General features: G+C 43.7%; 1 protein-coding gene across 1 annotated transcript in view; it reads left to right on the top strand.

The window, feature by feature from the left end:
• Positions 1-19: 19 nt before the first annotated feature.
• The window catches only part of CCDC38 (coiled-coil domain containing 38), a 36,412-nt gene continuing 19,504 nt past the window's right edge, over positions 20-16,927 (top strand). Inside the window, exons 1-7 of the mRNA XM_016221823.2 lie at positions 20-181; positions 4,197-4,250; positions 9,220-9,320; positions 11,010-11,175; positions 12,866-12,930; positions 15,029-15,192; positions 15,292-15,372. Of these exons, the coding sequence (XP_016077309.1) occupies positions 4,211-4,250; positions 9,220-9,320; positions 11,010-11,175; positions 12,866-12,930; positions 15,029-15,192; positions 15,292-15,372 (617 nt within the window). The 5' untranslated portion in view covers positions 20-181; positions 4,197-4,210. The remainder of the gene's footprint in view (positions 182-4,196; positions 4,251-9,219; positions 9,321-11,009; positions 11,176-12,865; positions 12,931-15,028; positions 15,193-15,291; positions 15,373-16,927) is intronic.

The following is a 16,927-nucleotide window of genomic DNA, read 5'->3' as shown; positions in this document are numbered from 1 at the left end:
ACTTTTCGGTTGGCCAGCTCCGCCCTGGGATCCCCTCCAGACGGTCTCCGAGATGAAGGGGGACCGGGGTGGGGGAGGGTAGAGCCGAGACCGGAGAATCGATTGGCGCCTCCGCCCGCCTTCCCCGGACGCCTCCCTGGAAGGACTGGCTGAAACGGCTCCTGGATCCAAACGCGTCGAGGTAAAGCTGGTTTCAGCTCCGCGTCCCCCAGCCCCGGCTGCGCCCGGTCCCGCCTTCCCTCAATTTGCATCCAAGGCTGGAGACAGAATCAGTTTAAGGAAGATGGGCCGTAATTCTCACCCACAGCTCTTCCCGCCTGTCAGCTGCTGTGGGAACAGGCCCGGGTTTTGGTTTTGAGCGTCTTCATTACTTTGTTTAGTGTATATTCGTTTAGGGAAAGCTTTGTGTTAGGCCTGCGGAACAAAGACAGGGAGGGCACCTTCCCTGCCCAGCACAGACCGCAATCAAAAGGAAGGCACTTTATGGATACAGTAACATACCAGAAACGCAGGCTTAAGGCCTGTAAAACCGTAACATATAAAAGTAAGCCAAGTTAGTGTCATTTTAAAGCCATTTAAAAACAAAGAACAGAAAGCACAATAAATAAGAATATACTTTAGCTTCAGATTGTGTCCATAAAAGAGAGAGACCAGTCAAGTAGAAAAGAGAGCAAAGAAAAATATTGGAAAATAATTCAGTAGGCAATATGAGTAAAAGAGGCCCCAAAAGAAAACAAAATCCATAGATTATTCATAATATCTCAGACACACAATCACAAACAGATGTATCTACACACAAGTCTTTAAAAGAAAGCTATAATACATAGAGAGAAATAGAGAAGAGCAGAAATAGTGGATAATAGAAACAAAAAAATCACTAATTCATAGAAAAATATTAAACATTTTATATTATAAAATTTCTGCTGAAGACTTGAATATAACATTTTGCAATTTAAGTATATTTGCAGATTTATGCAATTATAAAGGATGGAGGGAAATTATAGGAAAATAGAAGACTTTGGGGTTCTATAAACTTGTCTTAATCACATTTCTGTTACTTATAAGCTATTTGACCTTGGGAAATTAATTTCTCTGACCCTTAGTTTTTTCATTCATATCATGGGGATAATTGTTTTTACTTTATGGAGTTGTTTGAGCTTTAAATAAGATGAAATGTAAATCACTTAGCCCAGTGCCTATCTCTAAATAAGTTATAGTTATTAATATTATTATTATTACTATTAGTTTATTTTAATCCTGCCCTTTGTCTTGTTGGCCAATTAAGTTAAAGATTAGATTTCAAAAGTACTAGGTTCCCTCCCGACTTCACAGAATGTACCATGTACTTAAAGCTTACAAGTTCTTGCCCTGGCTGGTGTGATTCAGTTGGTTGAACATCTTTCTGTGCACCCAGAGATGGCCAGTTAGATTCCTGGTCAGGGCTTCTGACTCCATCCCCTGTAGGAGGAGTGCAGGAGGCAGCCCACACATGTTTCTCTTTCTCCCGCCAGTCCCTTCCTCTCTCTCGCAAATCAATAAAAACATACTTTAAAAAAAAAAAAAAAAAAGCTCGCATTTCTTGGCAAATCTAAAAAAAGTTGTACTTTTTAAAAATGGGGATTTATACCTGTGGGTGAACCGAGGGAATACAATTACAGTCCAGCTAAATAGCATTGCGTGAAAGGCCCCTGCAAAGGAGAGGCTTGCAGAAGCGGGAAGGATGAGTGCACCGCCCTCCTCCCTGGTCACTGTTAAATGTTTATAGAGAGGTAGGGATACCATTTTTCCTTAGAATAACCAACATCCCTATAGTACTTCTTAGCTCAGAGTACTCGAGTACTTTTCACATCATCTGACTCCATTCCCCAATCTTCCTTCCACTTGACCTCCAGTTACTTTTTCAGCTTGCAAAAGGGGCAGTCAGAAATGTCAACAGAAAAGTCCACACAAAATAGCGAGCTTGACGCCAGTGGGGCCTTAAAGGTCAAGCTGAAGGTAATTTCCTCATCACTGTGCTCTGCCCCTGACCTCATCACAGAAGGCAGTCATTGGGCAGGCCAAGGACCTAGTGGCTCCTGGCTCTCTGGTAAACAGAAAAGTGCTAGCTCTGGTCTAGAAAGAGGGCACAGTTCACAGCCCTTTCTCCCAGTATTTGCCCAAGTGGGAGGGAAGGAGGTGGGAAAAAATGGAAAGGCCTTGGGTGTGAGAGAATTGCCTCAATCTCCATTTGCATATGTGAGATCAAGTTCTTTACCTCGTAGGAAAGAATCTGGAAATCCATTTTCATTGCCTTTGTGGAGTTGTTGAGAAAATTAAACACAAACTTCTTTGAATAATATCTGGGTAGCTATTATTATAGTTCATCTGATGTAGAGTTGGTCTAGGACTTTAGGGTCGGGCATCATAAAACCCCACTCCTCTTTCTCCACTCCCACGAAGCTTGGAATGCTAAGAATCTGCACTAAGGTGGGTCGGATTTCCCAAATTTGCACTGACATTGCTGGTAGATTCCTCTCAAATGACCCAGGTTCAAGAACTTTAATGCAGGGTTTCTCGTGACCTGGTTCATAGGCCGAGGCTGCTGGGCAGAGAGTCTGTGTCCTTAATCATCTGCTACAGTGCCTCTGGGACACTTAGCTCTTAAGTGTGGCCCTTTGAGATTACTAAGGCATAAATTTAAATAAGCCGCCTGAAATGGGATGTTTTGTCCCATTTTTCCCATTTATATAAACTCCTGAATATCCCTTTCCCTCCTCCCCCAACAATGAAAATACCGTTGTTATTATATTAATTGTAAAAATCACATAAGCTCATTTGAACGACACAAAATTTGAACGACACAAAAAGTTATAAAAATTCAAGATAAAGACCAGGGTGAGGCAAGTGAGGCACTTGCATGCAAAATTTCAGGGGGGAACAAAAACACAATAATCAGATATTTTCATTCACTATTTTAAAAAATAAAAATTAATGCAAAAAAATCCATGATGAGCAAAATATCAAAATTTTAAATAAAGATAAGCTCTGTGGGCTGGGACAGGGTATGGCAGGTGAGATGCTCATACTCAGGATCATGTAAGTGCAAAGTCAGGTCCTATCTATATTTAAAATGTTGATATTTTGTTTATCTTTACTTTTTTCCTGCATTAGTTTTGAATTTTTAAAAAATTGCATTAACATGTTATTTGTGATAACAGTTTTTTGGGGCATTTCCTTAAATTTTGTAGCTAAGGTGAGTGTCTCACTCAACTAACCGTAACCCCAAACCTGATGAAAATGAAAGGAGATTGCTCCAAATCAGAGATCACTGCTGTTAATGTTTGGTGAACAATTTTGCAAACACCTCTCTGATTTGGCATGTTTTTTTTTATCTGCACTATTCCTATCTTTTTGAAATATTTTGGTTTTTACTTATGTAGCAAACAAGAGTAGTGTCAACAGCATCATTTTAAGGGGCCACATGGCAATCCATTTTATGTGTATACCGTAGAAATTTATAATCAACTCCCGATTTATTAAACAAGACTGCAATAAACATTATTGTACATACTTTTTTGCCCACTGACTTGATTATTTTCTTGGAATAAGTTCCTAGAAGTGGAATTGCTGGGTCAAAGAGTTTGTGTGTGCACTACTTTTATTTTTTTAAAATATGTTTTTATTGATTTCAGAGAGAGGAAGGAAGAGGGAGGGAGAGAGAAACATCAATGATGAGAGAGAGTCATTGATCGCTGCCTTTTGCATGCCCATGCTGAGGATCGAGCCTGCAACCCGGGCATGTGTCCTGACCTGGAATCAAACCTCGATCTCCTGGATCATAAGTCAGTGCTCAACCACTGAACCATACCAGTTGAGCTGTGCACTACTTTTAAAAGCAATAAAGCTGCCCTGGCTGAGTGGCTTGGTTGGTTGGAGCATGGTCCCGTGCACCAAAAAGGTTGTAGGTTTGATTTCTGGTCAGGGCACATACCTAGGTTTCAGGTTCGATCTCAGGTTGGGGTGAGTACAGGAGGCAACTGATCGATGTTTCCCTCTCTCTCCCTTCCTCTTTCTCTAAAAATTAATAAAAACATATCCTCAGGTGAGGATTTTAAAAGAAGCTATAATACCTGTTTGGGAGTTACCAGCAATTGAATTTAGTGACTTCATGCAAAGATTACAGAATTTTAAAAATATTTTTTCTTTTCCTTGGACAGGCCCAGGAGACAAAATGTCATCAAAAATTTTGCCCGTACCACTGGCTACTGGAGGTGAGGAAGAAATCAATCCATGAATTCTTGCTTTGTGCCTAGTACGGTTAGTCTCCATAGCAGGCTGGGAAAGTAAGAAAGGGGGGATGCTACACAGGAAGCATCGCACATGGTCTCTAGTAAAGAACTTACAAACTACCTGCTGAGAAAGTTCTCTTCTACCTTTCAATTCTCTAATGAAAAATCTTTAAATCAAGGGGCATTAAACTCCTGTATTTAGCAAGATTGACAGTCTTTCAGACATAAAACCACTAACTCAATTATTTGTCATAATAACTGACATGAATAACTACATTTTATGAAAACCTATCATCTCCTTTCCTTCACCAACCTTTCTATCCCTATCTTTCTACTTTTTTTAATCTTTATTATTGAAAGTATTACAGGTGTCCCTTCTTTCCCCCCCATTTGACCCCCTCTACCTCACTCCCACCCCCTCCCCAGGCCTTCACCCTGTTATTGACTATGTCCATAGGTTATGCATATATGCATGTAACTTCTTTGGTTAATCTCTTCCCACCTTCCACCCCCCCTTCCCTCTTTCCTCTAAAATATGATCATCTGTTGCATGCGTCAATGGCTCTGGATCTATTTAGTTCATCAGATTCTTTTGTTCGTTAGCTTCTTCTTAAAGAAGACCCTTCAACTTTTCCTGTAGTGCTGGTCTGGTGGTTGATGAACTCCTTTAGCTTTTTCTTATCTGTGAAGCTCTTTATCTGACTTTCAGTTCTAAATGATAGCTTTGCTGGGTAGAGCAATCTGGGTTGTAGTTCCATGTTTTTTATCACTTTGAATATTTCTTGCCACTCCCTTCTGGCCTGCAAAGTTTCTGTTGAGAAATCAGCTGACAGTCATATGGGTGCTCCCTTGTAGGTAACTAACTGCTTTTAAGATTCTCTGTCTTTAACATTTGGCATTTTAATTATGATGTGTCTTGGTGTGGGCCTCTTTGGGTTCCTCTTGTTTGGGACACTCTGTGCTTCCTGGACTTGTAAGTCTATTTCTTTCCCCAGGTAGGGGAAGTTTTCTGTCATTTTTTCAAATAGGTTTTCAATTTCTTGCTCTCCTTCCTCTCCTTATGGCACCCCAATAATATGAATGTTGGATCTCTTAAAGTTGTCCCAGAGGCTCCTTATACTATCTTCATATTTCTGGATTCTTTTTCTTTTTGCTCTTCTGGTTGGGTGTTTTTTGCTTCCTCATGTTCCAAATTGCTGATTTGATTCTCAGTGTCCTCTACTCTACTGTTGATTCCCTGTAAATTATTCTTCACTTCAGTTCGTGTAGGCTTCATTTCAAATTGGTCATCGATTTTCTCAGTTGTTTTCGTAATACTCTTACTAATATGCTTGAGCATCCTTATAAACAAAATTCTGAACTCTGTATCTAGTAGCTTGCTTGGGTCTATTTCATTTGGTTCCTTTTCTAGATATTTCTTCTGTTCTTTCCTTTGTGGCATGTTTTTTTGCCTCCACATTTTGGCTGCTTCCAGGTGTTTGTTTCTATGTACTAGGTAGAGCTGCTATGTCTCTTGGAATTTGTAGAGTGGCTTTGTGTAGTAGGTGTCCTGTAGGATCCAGTGGTTCAGCCTCCCCAGTCACCTGAGCTGGGCCTTCTAGGTGCTCCCCTGTGTGGGCTGTGTGCACTGTCCTGTTTTAGTTGAGCCTTGGTTGCTGTTGGCGTTACTGGGAGGAATTGACCCCCAGGCCAATTGGCTGTGAGGACCAGTTGCAACTACAGCCAAAGAGCTGCTGTGCTAGAGACACCCCTATGGAGCAATATTTACTTCAGTGGAGCTTGGGTGTTCAGCAAGTTCACCCCTTGAGTGTGTCACTTGTGGATGTGGTAGGGTTGTAATCCAGTGTGGTCGAGTCTGACCACCAGGTGCACTGTTTCTGGGGCCTCCCAGGAGGTGCAAAGTCAGCCTCTGCCAGTGCCTTGCCCAGGGCCACCCAGCATGAGCTACACAGCAAACCGTAGTTGGCTGCTACTTGTGCTGGGCTTGGAGGAGCCCAGGAGAGGCCAAGCTATGAGCCAGTGCAGCTGCCACTAGTGCCAGGCCTGGGCCACTTATCAAGCCCTATGGGGCCTGCTGCTGCTTGTTTGAGAGATTTTAGGAAAGTCCTCAGCATAAGGCTTGAGAGGCCACTTGCATAGAAAAGCCCCTGGAAATGGCCCGGATGAGCTGCAGGTGGGGAGGGGCGGGGCCTCCGGGAATCACGGGGCGGGGCCAAAGGCGTGAGTCAGGTGCTGGCGACTCAAATATGGCGCCTGCCTGCCGCTGTGTGCGGGGAGGACTCGCCAAAGGAGCAATGGCCTCCGCCAGCCCTTCTGCCTGGGAGAAAGCAGCGCCTCCACCTCTCTCCCCAATTTCAGCAGGTTAGTTCCTCCCCGAGTGTCCCGGGTCCTTTCAGGCTGCTGCCCGGTGCTGGGCTCAGCGGGAGCGTCCGAGTGAGTCCGTGCCGGGCCCTTAGGAGGACCTGCTGGGGCTCCCGCAGCCTCCGCGACCCTCAGGGACAGTCCCCGCTGGTTTCACAGCCCCAAGGTGTGGGGACATCTCTTCCCGGCCCTGGAGCCCTGGGCTGGGGGCTGCTGTGGGGCTGGGACCCCTCCCTCCTCCCTCCTCCGGGAAACCTCTGCCCGAGATTCCCTCCCGGGTTTACCCCGCGGCAGGGGGTGTGGGCCCGCGGCCGCGTTTCTGATCCAGCCCCGATCCGCCCGCGTCTCCGCCCCTCCTCCCGGTCTCGGTGCTGCTTCAGGTCCCTGGTTGTGGGGCTTCTGTGCAGCCAGATCTCAGGAGGCTCTGAGTGATGGTGGTTCTGTGTTTTAGTTGTAACGTTGATGTGGTTGCGGGAGGCGGCAGTGCCGCTGTTATCTGCTCCGCCATCTTGTTTCCTCAAGAGCTCTTTCTGCTTCTTTACGAGTACTCAAGGAACTAGTATTTATCAGTATACAATAATAATGTTTTTTTCACTTATAAATTTGACAAAGATTTAAAAATTGAATAACACCAAGAGTTTGTTATGAGTAACAGGCACTCTATAGGAATTCTCCTTGAAGGAAACTTGGCCCTATCTGTATTTAGAATGAAAAGATTTGGCTGCAACTGGTAGGAAATATGGAAACAACAGAGTTTAAACGTGATAGAAGTTTGCTTTTCTCTTAGATAACAAAGTTTGGACATAAGCATTCAGGAGTCACATGGAGGCTCATGGAGGCCTGGGCTGCTTCTAGCTGTTGTTGGCCTATGTTGTTGATCCTAGGTGGCTGCTTCTGTACCAATGATCACACCTATCCATATTCCTGACAGCAAGGAGAAAGGGGGAGGGGAGGAGCATGCCCCTCTCTTTTAGGACACTTCCTAGAAGTTGCATTCACCACTTCTGACATCCCCTTGCCCAGAACTTAGACATATGGCTACACGCAGCTCCAAGGGAGGCTGAAAAATACAGTCTCTACTCTGGGTGCCCATGTGCCAAGCTAGAATGAAAGACTCTATTCCTATAGAAGATGGGAAAATGGGTACCAGGGGACCACCAAATTATTTGAAAAGCATTTAAATAGAGTGTTGGGAAAATTTCCCGAGGCATATTGAAGTCGATCTCCCAAGGAAGACAGGCCAAGATCAAAAAAAGAGGCTGACAACTCCAAAATTAAAGTTTATTAAGGGAACTTATGGACAGAAGAGAGTCTTGGGCATCAGCAAGAAAGTGGACCTCTGTACCCTAAAGGGGATGGGGGTTTGATATATGTCCCTCTAGGAATAACAAGTCGTTTGTAGCCAAGTGACTCGTGCTTGTTGAGAGGTGCATATTCCAAAGCACTAAACAACTTAATGGGCCTACTGACCTATGTAAGAACATTCCTTTCAGGTGATAGGCTATCTGAGAGCAACTTGCTTCTTAAGGTGGCCTTAGTCATGGCAAGCACCAGAAACCAATTTTCCTAAAATAGGGCCATGTCGACAATTTATTTTACAGATATGGTTGCACAAGTGATTAAAGATGTGTACAAAAATAGTCATCGCAGCATTGTTTATGATAGCAAAAGACTGGGATCAACTATAATGTCCATTGATATGGGATTGGTTATAGAAAGTATAATACATCCAAGGAATGGAATGCTAGATAGCTATTCTTTTTTTATGAGATAAATATATAAATGTTGATGTAAAAAGAACTCCTAACTATATTACTAACTAAACAACAACACACACGACATTCAGAACAGTAGAATAGTATGTATTGAACAATCTCTATTTTATTAAAGGATTTATATTTCTTTGTCAGGAACTGGGAGGTATCTAAGCAAAATTAACTATTGAAAAACATTCATGTACACGTTTTTGTGTGGACAAATGTTTTCGTATCTCTTGGGTATATAGCTAGGAGTGGGATGGTTAGATCATATGGCAGCTCTGTGTTCAACCTTTTGAGGAACTGCCATACTTTTCCAAAGTGGCTGCCCTATTTTGCATTTCCACCAGCAGTGTATGAGGGTCCAAGTCCTCCGCATCCTTGCCAACACTTGTTATTATCTTTGACTTTTTAAAAGACTCACTGGTCTAGACTGAGGATCTCCCTAAGAGTGTTGGGTGTGTCTATTGTGGTGGAAATGGTGTTGTAAGTGCAGTGGTGGGTATATTTGGAGGCGGGTGCGAAGAATCAACATGTTAATATCTCAAAATACAATCCCATTACCCTGTAATAGGCCCCCCACAAGAAATATAGACTCATTCCCCCTGAGTCACTAAGCACTGTGCGCATTGGCATGGAAAACAGACAGATGAGCTGTGGCTCCTGCTCCCCAGGCCAGGCCCCACGTCTAGTTGGGAAGGGAAGGCTGGCTGCTTCCTCCTCAGAGACCCACCCATCCCACTCACTCGCTCCTGGCCGGTGGGAGCCTGGTCAGCTGGTCAACAGAGGAGGGATGACACAAGTTTTTCCTTCTTTCTTTTTCTTCTTAACAGATAAAGTAAACAATGAACCAAGCAAAAAGGAGAAGCCGTATAAGATCTTTTTCAGAGATCTCTTTCTTTTCAAAGAAAGTGAAATCGCAGCAAAGAAACGGGTAAGTTTTTATTAAAATCTTAGTCCCAATTAATGTTAGAATCGTAGCCTCTTATCCATCACTTTTATGAACTTTGCTGGGGTAAGGCTGGTGTCAGATGTCAGTGTGTGCACCACCCCCTGTGCTGGGGGAGATGGTGCACATGTGCGCATGTGTGCGCACGCACAGGCCAAAACAGCATCCAGCCTGTGGTAGGGACCTAAAGATCACCCCCTACTGGGGGAAGACAGACACATCGTTACAATCCACCCTGACAAGTGCAGTATACCCTTATTTCATTGATTTTAATGGCCACATTTTTTCACAATTCCTCAGTCCTGAAATTGAGATCCAGCTTATGTAGGCGGGATGTCATACCTACCTGGCAGTACATAAAGTAATACTGCATCTTACAGTAAGTGGCACCTTAGAGCTGTTGAGATATAGTAATGGAGGCATATAAAGGAAATCTACAGCAGGTGGTTGTTGGCAAGAAGAGGGAGAGGTGAGTGGGGGTGGGGGTGTGTGTGCAGGTGTGTGTGGGTATGTGTGTGGGTGTGTCGGGGGTGTGCAAGTGTGTGTGCGGGTGTGGGGGTGTGTGTGCAAGTGTGTGTGTGGGGGGGGTGTGCACAAAGACTACACTGAGGAGATAAACAGGGACAGGATTGTTAAGAATAAGTGAAAAGCTACTGGGCAGATGCAGGTAAGAGACTGTATCCGTGTGTACTGGGCGGGAAATGAAAGTGGAGGAGGGGTGTCATTTGGAATTCTGTGGTATGAAGCTACATCAGTGATGAGGCTCACTCTCTGGGTGCCTTACAGTTAATCTCATGCATCACATGGCTCAGATTTCACTAGGTTCCCTTTGCTTACCCTTAGATGGGTGATTACGGGATTTTAAAAGGTGAGGAAAAATCCAGGAGTACTCAGTGACAGACCCATCCACAGGGTGATGGTTTTATGCACGTGTTTTATAGTTTGATTAAAAGTATCCAAAATTAAATTGAGAAAAGATTCACGAAATCTGGGAGCTATTTTTTTGTGTCTACTGGGGAGGTAAAAGATTCATGAAATCAGGAGGCTATTTTTTATGTCTACTGGAGAGGTCAAAATTTTATTTTTCTAATCTTCACCTGAGGATATTTTTCCCATTGCTTTTCAGAGAGAGTGGAAGGGTGAGATGAGAGAGAGAGAGAGAGAGACATCAATATGAAACAGACACATCGATTGGTTACCTCCCAAACCTGCAACCGAGGTACATGCCCTTGAACGGAATCCAACCCAAGACCCTTCGGTCAGGTCCGAGGGCCGACGCTCTAACCACTGGGAAAAACTGTCTAGGGCAAGGTCAAGTTTTCGATTCCACAGAATCATTCCTTTCAAATCAGTGGAATTTTCAAGACTCTGCATTTGGGGTAACACAAGATTGTGACGATAAAACCAGAGCAATATCTTCCAGTTTTGTATTTGTCACGTGCATGTTTATAGTAAAGGTTGAGTGTCTTTACATTTGTGCTCACTTTGTAGGAGAAGGAACTGGAAACTAATCACGGTTCTTCAGAGATAAGAACCTGAGGTTGCTCGGTCAGTGTATTGACTAGTAGTGAGAAAAGGACTTGTTGCAAATGATATTGTTATATATGACCGCTATGTTAAGACAATATTATTTTGGCATGTTGCAAATTCTTTTAAACTTTCCCACTTGGGCAGGAAAAATTTTTGAACCGCAGCAGGAAAGTCTACCAAAAGTCTACATTTTCATCTCGAATGAAGAGTCGTTCACACCTGAGCCAAATAGCGTTTCCCTCTGACACGGGTGGTGCCTCATTTGACAAGTATGGGTTCAATCCCGCACTTATTCTCAGGTTAACAGAAGGTAAGTCTAAGTGACTGTTTAAAAACATGGTTTGAATATTTACTATTATATCAGATTTGGTGGTTTTCTGCAGGTCAGAAACAAAGTGTGCTGTCTCCTAATATGGTGGTGAGGGGCTATAAATGGGGGTTGAGAGTTGGGAGAAAAATCTATTTTAAATAAGAAAGCGGGCTTTTCCAAGAAGAGCCTGTCACTCATTTTCATGGCTCTAAGGAAGAAAGTCACTGCCAAAATCACGTAGTATTAAAGGGAATGGCTCTGGCTATTTAAATTCAGTTTTCACTGGATTTAAGAGAAGTCTTTCTAAAGAGCAGCCTTGATTGTCTGGGCCACACAACTCATATATCCAGAATTAGGAAGCTAATAAGAATTAAATAGTTTGCCTCTTGTTGCAAAAACATAACCTGTTTTAATGACTGGTGGAGGCAACATGATAAAATGCTACATGCTATTAATTATTGCTCTATGAAAGGCCAGTCTGAGAATCAAAATGCCATGGCCATTTCCTGCTTATCAGATCAAGAAGTGCCTACAAATGAGACAGAAAGCAGTTTGAAGCTTACGAGCTTAAAGTGATTAATTCTAGGACGATGGACTGATAAAATCTTCCTCCAAAATAAATCTTATTCAAATTTTTTTTTTTCCAATCCTCACCCGAGGATATTTTTTTTTGTTGCTTTTCAGAGAGAGTGGAGGGGGGAGAGAGAGAGAGAGAGACAGAGAGACAGAGAGAGACAGAGACAGACAAACAGACAGACAGACATCTATGTGTCACCACACTAGCCCCGACTGGGCCTGGGAATTGAGCCTGCAACCGAGGTAGGTGCCCTTGGCTGGAATCGAACCTGGGAGCCTTCAGTCTATGGGCTGATGCTGTAACCACTGAGCAAAACCAGCTAGGGCCTTATTCAAATTTTTAAATTAAAAAAGGAAGCATGAAGAAGCACTATTGTATGGAAAAGCAGCAAGTGATAAGTGACACAGTGATGTCAGCGACCAGGCCACTGATAGGGTGGGTCCCCAGGTTCAGTCTTGTGTCTCATGTTAACAGTTCACTTCTGTTGCGTGTGAACCCTAAGTCATCAAGAGCAGTTTAAATGACACATGATATGTTTTAGAAAGAGCTCTGCACAAAATGGCCAACTTCAAAAGTCCTTGCCACTCTAATAGCTTTGAGACTGCTAGGAGGTGTGACATTGCAGACGACCCTATTCAGCATCATTGGTGATTAACAGAGGGGTTACTGGTCACTGAAGGGTAAATGAGGTAGGGTAGACCCTTAAAAAGGAAATAGTAAAATTGTTTGGTATTACCCAAGGCCACCTGGGCTCCGTCAGCAGTGGAAATCAGGTTGTCAGTTTCTGCTGATTACACAGACAAGATACTTGGACATTCTTGTTTAAAATAATCAGGTCCCCCTCAGCTGATTAACCTTGGACAAGCATTTTGACCTCTCTGAGCTTCAGGATCTCACATACAAGAGGGGGCTAGTGCCTTATTGGGGTTATTGTTAGGATTAAATAAACTGATGATTTAAAGTATCTAATAAAATTCCTGGAATATCATGGACCCAAAATAAATGGTAGTTACTCTTATTAAATTAGCTTTTAAGTCCAGATACAGATTGTATGCAATAATTGAATTACAATAGCTGAACTAAAACCTAAGTCAATTTCCATTTTCTTTAAAGGTGCAGACACAAAAAGGACTCTCCATGAATTCATTAGTGACCAGCGAGGCAGGTTTCTGCTCGAGGTAATACAAATGTTTTTTGTCCCATTAGCCAAATAGAAGGCTTCTTGCGTAGCATTGCCAGATTTTCACCTTGACGTTTTGTTTGTCCATTACATGCCCCGACCTATTGCCCTTCCTCTCCTCTCCTGAACCCACGTCAATCAGGCTTCGGTTCTCATCGTTCCTCACATCACAGTCTTCCTTCTCTCTCAGCAGCAGCTGGCCCATGGGACCACTTTCTCTTGAAACACTTTCTTTAGCTGGTTTCCAGGACCAGCTGTCTCTAGATTCTTCCAGGTCACTAGCTACTCACTCCTTTATAGTTTTCTTTACTGGTTCCTCTTCTCCTTGATCTCCAAATGCTAGCATGCCCCAGGGCTCACTCCCGTTATGCTCCATCTACCCTCCTCCAGGCCCATGGCTTTAAATTCCACTCCCATACTAACAATTTCCAATTATTTCTCTAGCCTGCCTCTCTTCCCTGAACACTCCATGCTCACAAATGCAACTGTAGTTCTTAATATCTCCACTTAGAGGCTCAACAGGCAGCTCAGACTTCACATTTCTAAAGTGTGGCCCCTGCTATACCCTTCACTACCCTTGAAGGTCTGCATCTCATGCAGTGCTCCCTGTCTCAGCAAACAGCAATTCCATTGTTCCGGTTGCTTAGGCCCAAAATATTGGCATTATCCTCAACTCCACCTCCTTACAACCCACATCCAAATATACTTCTAAATATTTTTTCTGAATATATCCATAATCACACTACTTCTCATGACCACCACTGCTGCTGCTGTAGACCACGTCACCAATATGTCGCGCATGAAGTCTTATAACTTCTGAACACTGTTCCCCTGCTTCCACCTTTGCTTTCCAGTGTCTGTTCTCCACACAGCATTAGAAGTCTATTCTCACCCACGCCTCTCCTCTGCTGAAGACCATTAGTGACTTATCTGGCGTCCAGCTCTCTCCCTCTTATCTCGTTCCTACCACTCCCTTTTGCTCCACCTGCTCCAGACATACTGGCCTCCTTGCTGTTCCTGGGACACATCAACCATGCTGTTGCTTCAGGGCTTTGCACAGAGGCTCTTCCTTCTGGGAGGAACATTCCTTCCTCAGAGATCTGCATGATTTGCTCCTACTTCCGTCCAGTCTCTTCTTTAATTTTCACCGTATCAGGGAGGCTTTCCTTGGCTATACATAATGGCAACCCCTGCCCTTACCCACTGGACTCCTTAACCCCTTTAATAGGTTCCTCCCCACCCCTTACTAGAATGTATACCCCATAAAAGCAATTTTGTTTATTTTGTTCATTGCTCTAGTAACACCCCTTGAAACAGCCCTGGCACACAGCAATCACTCAATACTTGGTGAATGAAGTAATACATGAAAACATGTTTTTGTTATAAACTTGGAGTATCTAATGATTGGTTGTGTTGCTTTAAAATTATCTTATTTACATAGTTTTAATTCGTTTATATTGTAATGTATGTGGCTTCATTTATTTATAGTTTATTTTCCATGCGTGGCATTAAAAACCTAAGTGGATTCTTATACTCTGTACTAGAAAAAATAGAAGCTTGATGTCAAAATTGGATTTGGGGATCTAAATGGGGCTCTTTGGGGCTGAGCACAGACAGCCCTCCTTGGGCTGGCTGGGAGCAGAGCCTCGCCGACACAGGGCCTGCGCCTGCTTCTCCTGTGGCACTTCCTGTGCGAGGAGCCTGTGAGGCTGCAGGCAGCCCAGGTTTCCAAGGCTAGAAAGTACTGGGGGGACGCTGTGGGGAACACCAGGAGGACCTGCTCTTTGGAGTAATATGTAGCTATTTTTTATTAGTGGGGCCCAGCCATTGTGGAACAATATTGAGCCTCTTCATAAAAGTGCGAGAGAAGAATGAATCTCCCTTCTAATGACCTCCCAAATAAAATTCCTTCATGAAATAAAGGCCACCCCTGGCCTCCCTACCCCCCCCCCCCCCGATTTGGGCATCCCATTTTTTTGTAATAACAAATGCCCACTTACAATGCAAGCCATTTGCCCCTATATCATGAGACTGTTGAAATGCGCTAGAAATGTGGACTAATGCTCCCGATGCACTTCTGTTTCCAATATTCCCAGTATGCTGTGTCCACCAAGAGGAATACAATTACCAGGTTTGACAAACACATGACAACGAAGGAGCAGCAGATCCTCAAAGCAGAAACAAAGCTCCAGGAGGATGCCGTGGCCTTCGAAGAGTTCCTCCGCGAAAATGACCAGAGATCCGTAGACGCCCTGAAAATGTGCGTTTTCTCATGCCAGCCACATCGCTTTTTGCCTCCCTCTTCCTTCTTTGTAGGAACACAGCTCAATGCAAAACTAACAAATCTGTTACTTTTCAGCGCAGCGCAAGAAACCATCAACAAACTCCAAATGACAGCTGAGCTCAAGAAAGCGAACATGGAGGTGCAGGCAGTGAAAAGGTGAGGCCCGAACGCCAGCCTTCTCTTACCGAGTGTCCTCACCCCATTCCGTCCTGCTCGTGCTTAGCAGGACCCAAGTGGGAATAATCCTTGTCAGGTCATGATTTCATACGCATCACCACGTTTTTAAAATGAGTGATCTGTTGATGGAGGAACATCTCCGACTGGATATCAGGACAGCACAGTGGTCTCGAGCTGAAAAGTTTCTCTAACTTCTTAATAGAGAAGCCAAGAAATTAGTTGAAAAGAAGGAAGCCCGTGTTGGGAGTAAGCAAATTACTTTCAAACTGTCCTTTTCCGTCCCACATCTTAACATCTCTGCAAGGGGGATTCATTTTACAATTATCTTACCATTATAATCAGCACCGTTTTTATTATATTTATCCTCACACTTAGATGAGCCTAGCATTGATATTAAAAACCAGGATCTATAATGACAAAAATACAGGAGGAGGAGTTGAGATTAAATTATGGTACCACCTGCCACTCTTATTTTTTTTCCAACCTGGATGTTTTCCTCTATGGTCAAGTGTATCTCTCGCTTGATCTCATTTTAAATATCTAAAGAGGCTTCCTGCTGTCACCATTGTTGGACAGCAATTTCAGTGGCCCAGGAGACTCTGTGGTCTTGGCATCGAAGCATGCTAAAAGTTTTTTCTTTTTGGGGATGTTTAGTTCTGCTCTAAAACCAAGTCCTAGGTTTAGACTTAGATCTTCGACATTTTTAGGAGAAAGACAGGAGCTCGTCTAAAACACAGCAAATGGACTGGTGGGCAGTTTCTTTGAAACCAGTTGTTACCGACAAAACATATGTTTCAAACACATTCTGGCTGCAGCAGCCTTTGTTTTGTAAGGAGCCTAGCTGAAGATGGAGAGTTCCCTTCCCTCCTTCCCTCCATAAAGGAATCAGGAGAATCCATCTACGTATAGAACTAGAGTAGCAGCTCCTGTGTTTGAATAAAGTACTGTGATTTCTGCACAATGGCCACCCAGTTAAACCCTCCAGACAGCCTTTCTGGAAAGAACCTGCTGATTGTTTTCCAGTTGCATCATCTCAGCAAGGTGCAGAAGGTAATGCCAACCAGGCTGGTAACAGCGCCAGGGTCACAGGCCCCTGCTACCCATCTCCCCCTTCTCTCTCTACGGCCACCGTAGTCCTCCACTGCAGCGAGGGCTGGAAATCTGTTCACAGAGGGAAAGGGGACTGGTTCTGAAGCTTTTGCAGTTCTAACCATTTTAACCCTGTTCTTAGCAGCACACCTGGGAGGATTTCAGTTTAAAGAGAAAGAGGTGGTGCGATGAGGGGCTCCCAGCATCTTGTGACTGGTGATCTGTGAGCTTCTTCAGATATTTAACATAAATCAAGTGAGATACACTTGACCATGGAAGAAAACGTCCAGGTTTGACTCTTGACTATCACTCACACACCAGGGCTTCAGGAAGGCTCTGACAGAAAGAAGTACTGAGGCTGAAGATATTGATACAGGAGCAATATTGATCAGGGCATTGAAGCGTGTGTGTGTGAACTGAGTAAGGAAGGCTCTGAGGGATGATG

The sequence above is a fragment of the Miniopterus natalensis genome, chromosome 2, assembly GCF_054644295.1.
Source record: "Miniopterus natalensis isolate mMinNat1 chromosome 2, mMinNat1.hap1, whole genome shotgun sequence".
NCBI lineage: Eukaryota > Metazoa > Chordata > Mammalia > Chiroptera > Miniopteridae > Miniopterus > Miniopterus natalensis.
This window is presented reverse-complemented; position numbering and strand designations above follow the sequence as displayed.